The following is a 17,150-nucleotide window of genomic DNA, read 5'->3' as shown; positions in this document are numbered from 1 at the left end:
TTGCAGCCCTTGGACGCTGGAATTTCTGCTGCTTACAGTTCAGGAGAAGCATTCTCTTTTCTCTGAAAAGTCATGTGGATATGGGGCAAGGAAGAAAGAAAAAAAAGAGAGAGAGAGAGAGAGAGAGAGAGAGAGAAATCCCCCAGACTTTTATATTTGGTGGTCCTTGGCAGCATTGCCTTGATCTGAGAGATGCTGAGCAGAGTCAAGGGTTATGAAATTCACGTTTGCTTGAATTCACAGAACGCTAGGAATGGCATCCTAGGGTCTGCAGCTATGCCAGTTGGAAATAATCCCCAGGCTAAAGGCAAAGTGACTCCAGAAAGGTGACTTTAGAAAACCAGTTCTTCTTGACCTCTAAAGCTGGAGCAACTGTGGACGACCCAGTTTGAAATTTTCTTGCCATTGTAGGATGAGCTACAATGACTTATCTCTTTAAATGCATTTTAAAGACTGGCTACTGTATTTACTACATTCAGGCCTCATTTTGTGATGATTTGGAAACTCAGAATGAGCAAAAACATGTGTGATGTTTTGGTGGCAAATATTAAAGAGACTGGGTACACATGAACAGCTGTGGAAGTCCACATTCTCTGTTAAACCCATGAGCCACTTCAAATTCCTTGGTGAGATAATATGAGATAATAAAAATTCCATTAAGCCTGGAAACTTGATCATGACATTTTTATTACACCATAAGTGAATATTTGTTAAATAAAATTATGTGAGTGATGTAGTAAGACCAGTAGTTCTCCTTCAGGACTCTATCCACTTTTTAGATAAAGAAAACATTTTCCTAAGGAAATTTTATACATTGCTCAAGAAATGTAAGACAAATTCCACCTATATGAGGTATCAAAAGTAGTCAAACACTTAGAAACAGAAAGTCGAATGGTAGTTGCCAGGGGCTGAGGGGAGAGGGAAAAGCGGAGTTGTGGTCTCATAGGTATCGTTTTTGCAAGATGAAAAAGTTCTGGAGCTCTGTGTACAGTGTACATATAGCTAACATTACTGTACCATACACTTAGAAATGGTTCGGATGGTAAATTTCATAGGATGCATTTTTTTAACCACAATAAAAAAATGAAAGACATTAAAATGGGTTAGGAAAGTCAGGGGCACCATGTAAAGTCATTTAACAAGCATTTAATTTTAGGCCCGTGCTCTGGCCTTTACCACTTATGTGATTTACCACTTTAACGTGATTCTCCTTTAGTTAGGTTCAAGGTGAGATGACAGAGCAATGAAGGTTTCAGCATATAGATGCTTTTCAATGTCTCTTGAGTGACACCAGAGGTAGCCATGAGAATGCCAACTATAGAGGAAACTTCCAGAATTTTTAGATCCTAGAATTTCCCAGCAGTCTAGAAATGGCAGAAGCATTCCATTGAGTCACAGGCAAGCTTCCGCTACTAATGTCGCACTCTGAATTATTCTTTGAGTAAATGTGACAAAATGTGACGGGGTTGTGATGGTGGTGTGTACGGTGCGGCATTAATGAGGCAAAATGGGAGAGTCTGTTGCTGTCCAGGCTACTTGCTCACTGGGCAAAGAGTCGGGTTTTGGGGTGGTGGCGGTGAGGAGAATATTTGATTTTGCTTGTAAGTGAAGTCAGTGCTATAAGACTTTTTGTGGGTAAACAATTCAATTGCATTCAGCCTAAAATAGTGTTCAAGTATCTAGTTACTAAAAACGAAATTTTCATTTGTCTTTAAAACGCTTGTGCCCTTCTTCTTTCTTTTCTTTTTTTCACTTGCTTGCCACACAAGCATGGACCCAATTTATCAGTACAAAAGTGCCTTTAATTTTTTGTGGCAGGGTGAATGAACTGCCATTGCTATCACTGGTCCTGGGAACCACCTTCCCATTCACGGATCTCCTACCCTTGGGAGCAGCCATGTATATCCTAACATGGTAGGCAGGGAAGGCAAGGGTGGGTCTCTCCTCCTGGTGACCAGAAGAAAGCTCTCAGATCCATTCTGGTAGAGGTGGAGCGCCAGGGTGTATGCAAGACTCTGACTGTTAGAGTATTGCCCAGTGTCTAAGCATTGAGGCCCTGCTGACCCCCTCTCCAGCCCACATCCAGGAAAAGCACAAATACTGAAGGTAATGCCGTGAGGCTAATCTGCTTTCTGGGCAATCCCCAACTTGTCTGTACCTCTGTCTTGACTTTGTTTTAATCAGAGAGTGATCCCCAAAGGAGACAGTGAGCAACAGAGTATGGGCCAGTAGAGGCAGCGAGAGGTCAAGCAGAAGAAACTGGGAGATGCCTCGAGGAATGGATATAAAGATAATCAGAACTGGACCCAAAGACAGAACAGCGGAGACACCAACTACAATGAAAAGAAAGAGGCAAGTGGAGTGACTACATCAAAGAGAACATGCAATCTTAGAAAGAGAAAAATTGAACAAAAAAGCGTATATCAGAGTCTGTTTTTGAGGGAGGTAAAAGAGCAATATAACAAGGGATGAGAACCAGAGAGACTGATTAATCTTCTGAGCCTGAGAACATCAGGATGCAAAGTGGGATTTTTCTCTGATGATAAACACCTTGTTCCTGCATCCTGGTATTACTGCAAAAGATCATGCAGCTTGCGCTGCTAGGCAAGGCTCACTTATTCAAAGATTCTAAAGAAGTCCAGACCAGCTTTCGTCTTCATTCAGTGACAATTGTTAAATACCCATTTCAGAATAAAAAATTTAGCCCAGTGAGTCCTTGTTTATTCAAAGATAAGACTTCTTGCAGCTTTAGCCTCCAGAACTCAGCTGTAAACCTCAGAGAAGCTGGAAAGATCTCTGAGCTGGTGAGGAATCTTTATGAGGACCCAGGTGCTTTACTCCTAGCAGGGACCTTCATCTATTAACTCTTATTTAATGTGGAATTATAACAAGACTTGCTAGCTTATTTTTCAGTCGATGCCCCGTAAGAAGGAACAAATTGCAAAGGGCAACTTATGTTGGTAGCAAAGAAAATTGCTACTTTCATCGCCTGACAGTGAGGAAGGCGACAGAAAAACTCACACCAGATTCAGAGTTAAGAAAGCCTGGGACCTTTCAGGGTTGATACAAACAGTCCAGCAGAGACATCTGGGGTCCAGGTGTCCTCCGTGTAACATCTCACAGTTAGTTAAATGCTTGTGAAAATTTCAGAAGTAGAGGAATCTTAGAGATGATCTCATCTAACTCCTTCATTAGAATGTTTCCAAGATACTAAATTCAAGCTTACTGGCTTTCATATGTATCCAGTCAAGATTGCTAAAATGAAAGTTTTGACATTTGAAAGGGTAAAATTCTGTCATCTGAAAATCATTTTTATTTGGAGCACTTAATTCTCTGGTGACGCTCAATAATTTTAGCATTAGGATAGGCAGGCCGTGGCACTGGTGCCACCTCTTTCGTTAGGATGACCCTCTCTGCATTAGCTTGGTTTCTCTGTTCAAAAGGCAAGGCATGACAGTAGCATTTCTGTTGGCTCCCTTCATGCTTCTCCTCTACCTTTGACCAGGCTTCAGGAAAGAAGAGTCTAGATATATAGGTCATGATTGATTTTCTGACTGATTCTTTTTGGGGGACTTTTGGAAAAGTTGAGAAATATATCCTTGGTTAACAATGTATTTATTTGGCTATCGCTCTAGTTTCTTTATATCTTACTACAGAACTTTGGAAAGGTGTTCATTCAATCCAGCACCCTGATCTCTTAGGACCAAAGAAATCTGTCCCCCACCCTCCCGCCATGCCCAGCCTTCTGTTATGTCTCTCCTGGCTCTGTCCTCACTCTTGGGTGTTTGTGTTACAGTCACTCAATGTTAAAGCATATCTTAGACTCCTGCAATTCACCATTCGGCAAACCATTCAGCCTCTGGAGGCATCTTGAATTACCATTCCAGCCCTTTTTTCCAGCCCAGATCACATTATGATATGGATCACAATCTTATGCTTGTCAAGAAGTCACAAGGGGCAAAGAGCATCAGTGTTTCTCCTTTTATCTTTGCTGCTCTGAGCTGGTGGTATGTGTTTTGTGGCTGTTCTCTGTCAATGGAGTAGAGAATGAAGAATTTCTGGATTACTGTGTGCTGGTCCCTGCCCCACGGTCCTGGTGCCAGCCAGTCTCTCAGGGAGATGCTCTAGGACATGAGGACCGCATCAAGTCATGCCTCAAGGCATGGAAGAGGCTGAGGAGGGACTGGGCCCAGATATCCTTCTGATGCCCTTGGGACGAGGCTGTGCGGTAGGCTGTGTAGGCCAGGGTCAGCGCTGTCCTTTCGAAGTCCTCCTTCCTGAGGATGCCTGGGTGGCGGGCGAGCTTGGCGCTCAGCCGCCGGATGTCTGGGACGCTCTTGGGGATGACATCATTGCAGACGGCGTGGAAGTCCGAGGCCTTCCGCAGGGAGGCGAGCTCCTCGTCCTTGATGGAGATCTTCAGGTCAGGGCTGATCTCAAGTTCAGCCAGCAGGAACTGGGGAGGAACATGGGGTGTGGAAAAGCATGAGGCACACATCGTTGCTGAGGACATCACTGGGTTCATGATCACGTGCGTTCCCGTAGGGAGGTGGCTCGCAAAGAGCTTTGGAATCAAGAGACCTGGGTCCCAGTTCTGACCTTCCCACTACCTGTGTAACCTCGAATGGGTCACCTAACGTCTCTCAGCCTCATTTTCGTCCTCTGTGAAACGATTAATAACAACAATACTTCACTGGGATATCGTGAGGAGTAAATAAGACAAGTATGAGCGACATCGATCACTGTGGCTGGTACAAAGCCACTATTAAGCGACTCTTTGTTGTTTCTAGTGTCCCGAATCACCCCCTTCTCTCCTTCCTCCCTCCCACCCACCAAAGATCTTTTAAAGCGCAAACTGACTATTTTGGATAATTTAAAATCAGAAGCTGGGAATTAGAAGGATACAGAGAAGTGTGCTAGGACCTAAGCGTGCTACAGAGATTTGTCCTCATTTTTTGACTGTTCTCTAAGAGTAGGGGTGAGGTCTGTCATAGGCACCCCCTGCTCAGTGCCAGGCTCGTATCAGGAACCTAATCAGTACAATTTAGACTCCGAGTCCTAACTCTCCCCTATGTCTCCGGCTTCCGCCGGCTCTAATCCATCCTGCATGCTACTGTCTGTTATCTTCCTGAAACAGATCTCTTGCTCTGACTCCCATGTTCATGACATGGCAGAGGCTATGCATTTTCCAGTTTGTTCCCCGAGGCAGGATTTGAAATCTTCTGCCTGCCTCAGCTGCTTGACTATGGCAGGCTGTCTCCTTCTTAGTCAGACAGTTCTAGGACATGCAGGATGTCAGAGGACGTCAGGACAGGAGGGAAACTTTGGCAGTCTTTGGAGTTCCCTCATTTAACAGCTGAGGAGATTCAGGCCCAGGGAGAAACGGTGGCTTAGGCAAAGTTCCATAGCTGATGGGCAGCAGAACTAGAACTAAAGCTCAGGTCTCGAACCTGGAATTTTATCACTGAACCAAACCAAGCGGCCTTGGGAAATTTACCGGTGGTTTGGAGGAGAAGTGGGGTCTTGGTGCCAGAGGTCTGAGGCGCAGAGAGGGAGAGAGCCTTTGGGGCGGCCCCAGACTAAAAAATGGGGCTGTCGCAGTATGAGGTTACCGAGACACGGCTCCACGCAGACAATAGGTTTGGCATTGCCTGGGCACTGCTGATGAGTCCTGGCCTAAAGCTCTGGCTGGGGAATATTGGCCCCGCTCTGTTGCTTGGGTGCAGGTAGAGGCACCTCTGGGCCAAGCCTAAATCTCTAATTTTGCCTCGACTAAACCCCTCATGACAACCTTCCCTGGGACGGCATGCGGGAAAGGAGAGGGGGGTACGAGGGACACTTTCCTTTGGGACGGACAGGATTCCACAACCTCCACACACAAGTCTAGGCCAGTCCCCCTGGGCAGCAGAGGTCACTCACTTTCAGGGGCTCAGGTCACTTCTCCAAAAACCGGAGAGAAGGAGCAATGCCTTTTGGGTTACTTGAATGGCTCACTCTCCCCTCTGCCTACCTCATAGAGCAGCTCTACTTCCTCCAGGGAGTTCTGCAGGACAGGGTTCAAGGGCACCGACGAGGATCTCTTTGGCCGGTGGGCGGCAGGGAAGAGCACGGCTGAAACAAAAAAAAGAGTGAGCTCGCGGGGCTGCAGCGTGCACTGGCTTCTCCCGTGGGTGAGCCCCAAGGTTAGCCATCCAGTCTTGAAAGTGACTGACTCCAAGTGGTGGTGGAGTCAGCTTTTCCAGGAGGAAAAGCTGTAATATTGCTTTCTCTGTAATCCATTTATTACCTAGCCCACAAGTTCCTCAGGGGCTTGGATCAATGTGCTTTCATGTTTACGCCTGTGCAGCGTAGCCTGGCAGGTTTCCAGGGTGCACGCAAGGTGCAGTTGTTGGCAGCCCACATCCCTGAATTGATGGGGGGGCCTTCACGGGCAGAGGGCTAGCCCTGCTTCTGCAGACCATCTTGGGGGATGGAGCCTACAAACTCCAGAGCAATAGTTCCTGGCCCAGAATTTTAGCAGAATTTGTTCTCTTTGCCAGAAAAGTGCCCATTTCCCACAGAATCATAGATTTTAGGACTTGAGAAGGCCTTAGCCTCTGTTCACTCACAGCCTCTGCCTCTGGTCTCAGGTGGAGCTCAGGAGGGAGAGGCATCTCCTACTCCACAGGTTCACAACCTTGACCGTACATTAGATATAAATGGATTACAGAGAAAGCAATATTACAGCAATATTATAGCCAACCAGCTTTTCCAGGAGGTGGGAGGTTCCTCCCAGTGAGCTTTTCAGGAAATGTCCTTTATGTTGAAGATGTTTCATTCTTATCACTTCTAATAGAAATCCTTGCTTATGCAGTTCCCTTCTTCAGCACAGTACTCTGGACATCACCGGCCGCTATCCTGATGGCCCAAGGGCGCCATCCTGATGGCCCAAGGGCGCCGTTATCAAGAAGCAGAGCTGTCGTGTATGGTTACGCAAATTGCGCCCTGCACAACTTCAGGAGGCCCTGCTTACCTCGAGGTCTCACCAATTTTTACAGTTATTGCCCAGTTTTCTGGTAGATCACAACCAAGTGTCTTAAAGAAGCTGCCCCATTTTCTCGCAGCTCCACCACCACTTGGAGTCAGTCACTTTCAAGACTGGATGGCTATACCCAGGCTGTGTAGAAGGATCTCTTCCTGCTGAGTGGACACTCCCGCTTTAGCCCAATGCTTCTCAACCTTGACTGTGCATTAGAATCACCTGGGAGCTTTATAAACCTACATGCCCAAGGCCGCCTCCCAGGCCAATTCATGGGCATCTCTGGGGTGAATGAGGCATCGGGACTTCTGACAGCTCCCTGGTGTTACAACGGGCAGGCAGTGTCCATAACCACTGCGTTACCCAGACCCACTGCCAAGCAGCTGGTGCCCGGCTAGAATTCAGAGCTCACTCCCATCCGATGAGGCCTTCTAGGGGCATCTGAAGAGACCAAGGCCCTCGTGTTCTCGGAGACAAGAGAGTGGTGGCCCAAGGAGGGGTGTACTTTGACCCTACTTTCTCCTTGGTAGGAGGTGACGCTAGGACCAGAACTGGCCCCGGACTAAGATGTGGCCTACTCCTTCTTACCATGAAACCCCTTTTCAAGGTAGGATCTGAGAGCAACTCCTTTATGTCTTCTCTGTTATTGTGAAATGAAAGGTATTGTTCCCTTTAAAATATTCACACTGCAGCAGGTGAAGGGGATAGGAGGGAACAAGGTCGTGGCACGGGGCCCTTTCTGCTGCCTCCCGGGGGGTTATTCAAGGCCACACCTACACGCTCTTCACTCAATTGCTTCTCTGCGAACAGCCACTTTCTTTAACATGCACACCCCTGGTGGACCCCTAGTTCTCAAGAGTTGGGAACAAAATACTTCCTGATGCAAAGCTGGGCTTAATAATGGAAACGTGGCTTCCAAGAGGCCTTGTTCTCATAATTTAAAAAATAACAACACAGTTTGGGGAAGACTGTTAGAAAACAATTCAGCCTCTGGACTAGGGCCGATTATTGCTTCAGAAAGTATATGTGCGGAGCACCGGCGTCTCACAGATGGACCCCTTCCCCCTTCTTCCCACCTTCCACGGGTACCCCTCACGTTGCTGTGGCTGCTGTGACAGTGTGTGGGGGGCAGGGGCTTTTATGGCCCTCTGGGCTGTGACGTGCAGTCCGCTCTGGGGCAGGCGTCTTGGCAGCTGCCCGTGTCTGACTTCCTGCGCATGAGGCTAGGTCTAGAGACCTGAATTCATCTCCACTGCAAATGCTGCCAGTGGTGGGTAAGAAATAAGCTGTGTCTGGCCCACGTTGAAACATTCAGGTGAGAAGTTAAACGACTAGCCACTCCAGATGTCCTTGTCCATAATGACAGAGGCCCGACCCTGCCAGAATGCAAATGGACAGACCAAGAGCTGACCAACTCTGAGAGGTACGCATGCAGACCTTTAAACCAGACCGGCTCCCACGTCGTTAGAAGAACAGCCCTGTGCCCCTAGGAAGCCTTTCCCTGGGACCCCACCGTACACTGTTGGGTTCCTTCTCCATCTCCTTAATTCTCTTTGTATCTTCTTCTTGCATCCTTTCTACGCATTTCACATCTTGCTGTCTATTGCTGGCTCCTGGGAGGGAATGAATTTTATGCTTCTAATTGACCTCGGTGTCTGCAGAGAGCTCAATATATATACTGAGTGCAGTCTCAATATATACATTTTGGAATGATTTTAAAAATAAACTAGGTATTAAAGCAACAACAACCAAACAGAACATCCCTGGAGACTCTCCAATTCAGGCTTTGCTGGTTTTCCTTCCTTTTCCTTCTGCCCCATCTCCCAAATTTATTAGGTCATTTTAAGTTTGGCTCCCTTCTCACTGTGAGCAGTTATTAGCAGCTTTGGGCAGCCCAGTCTTCGTGAGGCTGATAGTTCTGAGGCCTGAATGCTCAGGCTGGACGGACGGCCATTAGCAGCTGCACCGTCTTGGAGGGGGAAGGGAGAGAGGGGAACGGGGTGGGGAGGCCAGACGCTGGCAGAAGGATCCCACTCCCTCTTGGGCACTGCCTGAGTGTGGAGCCTTGGGCAGGAAGGCTGCTGGGACACTGTTGTTAAGATCACTGATTTTTTTTTTTTTTTTGGTACGCGGGCCTCTCACTTTTGTGGCCTCTCCCACTGCGGAGCACAGACTCCGGACGCGCAGGCTCAGCGGCCATGGCTCACGGGCTTAGTTGCTCCGCGGCATGTGGGATCTTCCTGGATCGGGGCACGAACCCGCGTCCCCTGCATCGGCAGGCGGACTCTCAACCACTGCGCCACCAGGGAAGCCCAAGATCACTGACTTTGTGTGTCTTCTGCCAGGTGTAAAACTAGGCCGATTTGTTTCTTCCTTTTTCACTTAACTCTCCACACCCAGCCCACACTCTGGCTCTTTCTTCAGGTTGTGAATATGCCCACAAGGACCACTCGGTGTGATCAGGGGACTCCAGAGACTCCCCCGTGGCCTTGCATAAAGGTCTGCTGCACTGGCCAGCCCCGGGCAGGGGCACCAGCCCCTCCTCCGCGATCCTCCGGACTCGTGAGCCTTCAGGGGAAATTGAGTATCTGTGATACACTGGACCAACCCGCATGGAACAAAAAATTTACCTGCTAAAGTTCACGCCACATGCACTAAGTTAGTTTAGGAACTGGATCCAGGGGTTCATGTGTCTTAGCATGTGTCTTCTATTGAGAGACACATTTGGACCTCAGGCCAAAGTTGTTCAAATGTGGAGCGCAGACATCCTAACAGCTTATGAGCTCACTGTGGGTCAGTCAGCATGCTTGGTGCTTTCCTTATGTACCTTGTGAGGTAAACATTCACATCTCATTTTATAGATGAAGAAACTTGGAGGCTAAGAAACTTGCCCTTGGCCACCCAACTTGTTTGTAGTAGGCCTGAGATTAAAATCCAGGTCTCAAGGGCTTCAAAACCCAACTGCTGTATTTAAAATAGATAACCAATGAGGACCTACTGTAGAGCACAGGGAACTCTGCTCAATACTCTGTAATAACCTAAATGGGGAAAGAATTTGAAAAAGAACAGATACATATATAGGTATAACTGAATCACTTTCCTGTATACCTGAAACTATCACAACCTGTTAATCAACTATACTCCAATATAAAATAAAAATTCAAAACAAAACAAAACAACAAACAAACATACAAACAAAAAACCCCCAATCTCACCAATAGGGTGAACCACGCTATCTTTTTGTAGATGCATCTGCCCCAAGACCGGGCGTTCTTCAGTTGTGTGTAACCACGGGAAGGATACATGAAGTTAATTAGGAATGAATGAATGTATATGGTGTAAAATATACTCTTAAATGAATCACACATATTTAAACAAGTGTCTAACTTTGATTGATAATGTGATATACAAGGTCAAATTTCTACAGCCCTATGATCATTCTCTTGCACAAATCCTCGTCTCCTTTGCTCCCTCTTTGTTCCTTTGCAGTCACTAGGCAAAAGCACACCCCATCTCTTTACCTGTTCCACACCTGCACCTGGGTTAAGTGGTCTCACTTGAAATTTGTGATCGTTATTCTCGGGATGGGCCCGAAATGCTGCCTGACTATTACCCATATCTACTGATTCCTCTCAGTCTATTTCAACGTGAAATGGATGATGATTTCACACCTCCTCCTTTCTCCTTAAACCAGTTACCGGCCTCTTGCCCAGATCCTCTGACTTCTCTTCTGTTATTGTGTCCCTGCTCTTAATCTCGAGCCAACTTTTCCCCGCGTGCACGAGGTCTCCAATAAAGATGTCGCTCACCTTTCCACCTTTCTCTCCCACATCATTAATTTTCCTCTCTCTACTGATCTTTCAAGCCAGCATGAAAACACATTGCTGCTTCTTCTTTAAAAAAAAATCCCCCCTTGCTGGCTGCTCTTCTTCCTCATCCGTCTCTTCGCATTGCAGACTCCTGGCCTCAGCCTGGGTCTCTCCCCTCTCACTAGCCACATTGACTTTGTACGGATGTTCTGCTGTGTATTTCCGGGCCCGACTTCTAGATATGCAACTGCCTGCGGGAGTCTCCTTTTGGATTTGTAATAGTTGTCTCTCCTGATCCCCAACCCAGTTCCAACCCCCACCTTCCATCACACCTGCTCCGCATCTCCTGCTTTGTCTGCTGTCTTTCCATCTCTCGTAGTTGCTCAGGTCAAAACCTGGGAGTTGTCAGTCATCCTTGCCTTTTCTCTTTCTTTCACATCTCACACCCCACTAATCATCAAATCTTGTTGGCTCTACCTTCAGAATATATCTGGGATCTGGCTACTTCTTACCACATCCCAGCGAGCCTCCTGGTCCAAACCTTGAACATTTCTCCTAATGGTGTCTCTGTTTCCACCCTTGGCTTCCATCTTCATGCTCCTCATTGCATTCCTTTTTTTTTGGCGGGGGGGGGCATGCCATGTGGCATGCGGGATCTTAGTTCCCCTGCCAGGGGTTGAACCCGTGCCCCTGGCAGTGGAAGCGCAGTCTTAACCACTGGACCTGCCAAGGAAGTCCACCTCATTGTATTCTTAACACAGCAAGTAAAGCGTTTCTGTGAAAACATAGGTTGGATGATGGCAATTCTCTGCCCGGAAGCTTCTATGGCTTTCCATCTCCCTCAGAGTAGAAGCCAAAGATCTTCAGATGGCCAGCAGGTACTGCGCGACTTGACTTCTTACTACCTCTCTGCACTCATCTGCTATTATCCTCTGGCTCATGTCCCTCTCTCTGCAGGCCTCCTCACTGTTGCTTGAGCTCACCAAGCATGCCTCTAGCACAGGGCCTTTGCACTTCTGTTCCAACTGCCTGGAATACTCTTTCCCTGGAGACTGCATGGCTCACTCCTGTGTTTCCTTCAGGTCTCAAGTCACCTCCTCAGTGAGGCCCTCCCTGACTCTCCTATTTAAACTTGTGATCCTTTATACCCTCTAATCTGTCCCAACTTTATTGCCATCCAATGAACCAGATGTTTTATTTCTATATGTGCTTATTGTCTGTTTCCTTTCACTGGGATGTCAGCTCACAAGGGCATGGGATTTCGTCTGTTTTGTTCACTGCTGTATTCCTAAAATCCTGCCGACGACTGTTGAATGAATAAACAATCCCACAGAAACACATTCACTCTCCTTGTTACTCAACTCCATTGTTTTCAGAGTGCCTCACCAAACACTTCTCTTTTTAACAGGGTGATTCTAGAACTTATTTGCAGTTACAGGTCCTGGATAATTATCAGAAAGTAGAGGTTGTCTCCTGTCTCTATCACACCCTCCCTTTATCTATGAGGAACCCCTGTTTGGGTCTAGGAGAAACTGATTTTTTTTAAAAAATTGAAGTATAGTTGATTTACAATGTTACGTTAGTTTCTGGTGTACAGTAAAGTGATCCAGACATATGTATATATATACACACACACACACATATATATTTAGTTATACATATATATTCTTTTTCATTATAGTTTATTACAAGATACTAAATGTAGTTCCATATGCTGTACAGTAGGTCCTTGTTGTTTATCTAGTTTATATATGGTAGTTTGTATCTGCTAATCCTAAACTCCTAATTTATCCTTCTCCTACCCCTTTCCCCCTTTGGTAACCATAAGTTTGTTTTCTCCATCTGTGAGTCTGTTTCTGTTTTGTAAATAAGTTCATCTGTATCATGTTTTAGATTCCACACATAAATGATATCGTATGATATTTGATTTTCTCTGACTTACTTCACTTAGTATGATAATCTCTAGGTCCATCCATGTTGCTGCAGTTGGTGTCATTTCATTCTTTGTTATGGCTGAGTAGTATTCCGTTGTGTATATATGTACCACATCTTTATCCATTCATCTGTCAATGGACATTTAGGTTGTTTCCATGTCTTGGTTATTGTGAATAGTGCTGCTATGAACATTGAAGTGCATGTAACTTTTCAAATTATGGTTTTCTCCCGATATATGCCCAGGAGTGGGATTGCTGGATCATATGGTAGCTCTATTTTTAGTTCTTTAAGGAACCTCCGTACTGTCCTCCATAGTGGCTGCACCAGTTTACATTCCCATCAACAGTAAGGAAGGGTTCCCTTCATACCCAGAGAAGCTACTTTTAATTATCTCAGTCAAGGCTTGCACCTGCACCTGTCTTGCTCCCAAACCTTACCTCCTTCAAGCTTTCTTGCCCAGACGTATAGGCAGAAGCCTCCCTAAATGGAAGAACCTATTTTTGCTTTGAGCCTGATCTTTCTTCTCTTTGACTTTTTATAACCTGGGATAAAAATCTCTTCTTCCCTCCCATCTCCCAAATAGGTTAAAAAAAACCCAGAACAATATTAAGGCTGACCATGGTTTCCATTTAACTGTGCACAGCATCTGTACCAAAGAGCTTATTGGAAAGGATTCACACTGTAGACCATATCATACCAAAATACAACCATATTTTTAATGCATCCGTTGAAGCAACTCTATGGAAATGACCGTGGGTGTGGAAAGGAAAAGCTCTCATGTATAAAATGTCTTTTGCCAGATCCTAGTGAGGTCATTTACTTTTTTGCTCCTGGGTCAGCCCTTTAGAAACACAGTGATGTTCTGAGGGACTGAGGGAGCCAGGATCTTGGCCCCGTGTGACGGGGTCCTCTGCAGCGCTTCTGAAAGGGCTGCTGTGTGTTGGCTCCCCTTGGCCAGAATGTGCCACCGCCCAGGGGGAGCACCTGGAAGGGACGGAGGGGCATGAGTGAGGACACTGAGACTCCTCTGCCTCTGCAGACTGGGTTGGGGGAGTGAGATCCAGCTCTAAGCTTCCAGATGAGGGATCTGGGGAGTGCTAAGTTCTCCCCCATCCTCCAGCTTTCTTACCGGTTAGTGGTCAGAATAACGCCTCCTAAGCCAGTGACCGTGGAGTGAATGAGGTGGCCACTTGGTCATGCTGGACCAGTGAGTCAGTTGACACTTACTGAAAACACCCACCCGGGGCCCTTCCCTTCACGGAATAGTCACGACTGAAAACACACACAGCGCTAAACTGGACACCTGAAGATGACACGCATTCCGCCACTGCAGGGCCACCCTTCCTTATGAAACTGCTTTTCAAAGAAATAACATGTAGTTAAGAAAAATCAGATACTTATAGGAATTAATACATGTATGTTTTTTTTTTTTTTTAAAGACTGGCTAGTTCCCTGCAGCCCCCCCAGGGGCCATGCCGGCAGGACCTGGGTGGGGCTGGGACTTGGGCCAGGTGTGTCCACTTCCCAGAGGCCTCGCTAACCACAGGTGGGTCCCTTGGTCTTAATCAAGGCGGTGGGACTGGAGCAGCCGTCCTGGCGCAGGGAGCTGCCTCCCAGGGCGGAATCCTAGAGAGCGAGTCCGAGGGAGAGGCTGAGAGAATGGTAGGAAAAAAAAAGATGTCCTGACGGCAGGGTGTATTCCTTTTGGGTTTATTTCCACACTTGTACCCCTGGAGGCAGGGGGTGGTGCTGGGAGGGATGGAGGAGGAGGGTTTTGTAGGGAGAAGTCGCCCTCTGACTGTTTCCGGAGGGAATTCTTCTAAATTAGGCCTAGCACTGGGGTGGGGGGCAGGGTTGGGGGAAGGATGCAGGTGAAAGGAACAGTTAATACATTTGGAAAGATTGCTTTTTCTCTGGGTGTGACTCCCATTCCGCCATAAAAAAAAAAGGGCAATTGTGTATTCCTTTTATGATTAGAAAAAAATGTTGAAAACGAAAAAAAAATCAACTACGTGGAAGACTTTTTGATGATGGCTGGAAGGGCTCCGCATCATTTGTTGGCCCTGAACACTGATATGAACGGCTAATCCAGCACTTAACATCAGCTGCCTCACCATGGCCTCTGTTTCAGCTGTGTTGGCCTTGTGTCTTTATAGATCGTTATCATTATTGGAAGGCAGACCCTCCCCAGTGAGGAGGGGTGCAGCCAGAGCAGCTGCTCTCAGGATGTTGCTATAGAACCGATAGGTTTTCTGTTGAGAACCTCAGGCTTTCTTTAATGAAATTTTTTCATTTTTTAAGCGGTAGGTAATAGCTGACATTTATATAGCTCCTCATCATTTACAAAGCATTTTATTTACATTTTTCAATATGACCCTCACATGACAACACGGTGAGGGTCAGTTTTTGTTACTGTTAATATGTTATCTGTTCATGAACTAAAGCTCAGAGAGGTTAAGTCTTCCCAGACATCACACAGCCAATTAGAGGCAGAACTTAAATCTTTGAGTTCCTTGCAGGATAGCTCATCATGCAGCTATTGTGTTTACAAGCCTTGTAACAAATCAAATCATCTCATTTGGCTTTTTAACAGCCTGTGCGTTAAAGAGTGGCTATTATCATCCTTTTTGAATAGGCAGGTTAAGGAAGGCCCCCAGTGTCACACAGGGGTAAGTGACAGAACACAACGCCAAGGTCTCTTTGCTCTGTGCTTCCGAGCGTTGCCCCCAGAGTTTGTGCACATGATGAGCAGGGAGATGTGTGTGTGAGGGAATAAAAACCCTAATAAGTGCATTGGCTTTTTCTTTCCCGCGTTTCATATCTGCTCTGCACCCCAGCTGGCCGTCCCATCCTTCCCTGACACTCTCGTTGAGAACCAGGGGGCTCATCCTCTTGCTGCTGTGCAGTCGTCACCCTATTTTGGATCTCTGGAAACACCAGTGAGCCTGACTTCTTTTTCCAATTCTTTCCAGGAGAGAGACCTCAGTTGACTTTAGGCAGTGGAGAGATTTCAGTTCAGATGGGTGTGGAGCAGTCAGCACTATTGGTTCCTTGCTTCCTAAGTGATAGACCCTCATTGACTGGAGGCGCTGCCAGTGTCTGCCCACGGGAGCCACAAAAGATGCCAGGCCAGCTCTGAGAAGCTGTGTCCCAAGAGCAAGGGGGTCGGCCGTGGGGAGCAGCCTTGAGGGGCTCCTTCCTTTCCGAGGGGGCTGGCCAGGGCGGTAGCAGCCAGGCAGACACGAGGGTGCTGAGGGGCTACTCGTCCTCTCCTGCTGCTGGACCAGCTCTCTCCAGCTGGAAAGATGTGTCCACTCCTGTTCAGGAAGCAGCGTGGAGCCCTCCACGTGGACACCCCACTCCCTCCAGGTAGCAGGTCTCTGGCCACTCAGCACCCCCAGTCCCTTCATGTCAGTATCAGTCCCGAGCACCTGCTCTCCGCACGCCCTGTCCAGCTGCAGAGGCCTGGGGGGGAACTCAAGGGAGTCTGTCCACATTCTACGAAGCAAAGATGACTTCCCTCTGGCCTGTCAGAAAGGGATGCTCTCTGCATTCTCCCCCTCGACCCAGTTCCCTCAGCGACTTTGATTTTTTGGTGTCATCTCCCCCATCACCTTCTAATACCTTCTAGCATGTCGAGAAGCATAAAGCAATTGGCAGAGGTGAGATAAAAGGAGGGTGCAGGGCTTCTAATTTCTCTCCGTTCTTCCCCCCAAATTCCTAATTGTCTTGAAGAAAGAAGAATGAGCATCAAGCAAACAAATAAATTAAAAGCAACTCACCCCTGTTCCACCTGTGCAGCAGAGTGGCCTGAGCATCGTAGTACAACAGCAGAAGCAGCAACGTCTTCCAACAACACATCTTCTCCTCCAAAAAGGTGCAAAGTCGCCCTCAGACCCAGTGGGACCCCAGGAGCTACAGGTATGCCCGTACTGGGCCTCCCAGTGTGACGATATCGTTCTTACCTCCCCTTCCTTTTCAGACCTGCAGAGATGCCCTCTCCTGCCTCAGAAGGGTTAGAGGCAAGGGCTACCTCCTGGGGAGGACAGGAGTGGGACCTCTGTTAATCCTACTCTCTCTGGGATTGGGGGACTGGGCTTCCACAGAGAGACTCTGTTTTTGAGCGCATCTGGAGTGACTCACGGGGCATGTGATCTCCTTGGCAAGGGGGCGGATAAATATAATTTCTGTACTTGAGTTCCATGTGTTGGATGCACCCACTGGAATTTTTCTTTAACAAACAGACTTGCGGAACTTGTTAGAGAGCCCGGCAAAGAGCTGGCCGCTGTCCCCGTACACACACACACACACACACACACACACACACACATCAGTGCCAGGGGCGAGGGCTGCAGCAAGAGCCAGGTGGCTTGCCTGGCAGACGCCGG

The 17,150-nt window shown here is 47.3% G+C and overlaps 1 protein-coding gene across 1 annotated transcript; it reads right to left on the bottom strand.

The window, feature by feature from the left end:
* Nucleotides 1–660: 660 nt before the first annotated feature.
* Nucleotides 661–16,914, bottom strand: FAM180A (family with sequence similarity 180 member A). The gene is made up of 3 exons (XM_059073853.2): nt 16,545–16,914; nt 6,011–6,111; nt 661–4,456 (listed from the first exon to the last, which is right to left on the bottom strand). The coding sequence occupies exons 1-3, from the start codon at nt 16,621–16,623 to the stop codon at nt 4,112–4,114; spliced, it is 525 nt and encodes a 174-aa protein (XP_058929836.1). The 5' UTR covers nt 16,624–16,914; the 3' UTR covers nt 661–4,111.
* Nucleotides 16,915–17,150: the final 236 nt, after the last annotated feature.

Source organism: Kogia breviceps, chromosome 9 (genome assembly GCF_026419965.1).
Source record: "Kogia breviceps isolate mKogBre1 chromosome 9, mKogBre1 haplotype 1, whole genome shotgun sequence".
Taxonomy (NCBI): Eukaryota; Metazoa; Chordata; class Mammalia; order Artiodactyla; family Physeteridae; genus Kogia; species Kogia breviceps.
This window is presented reverse-complemented; position numbering and strand designations above follow the sequence as displayed.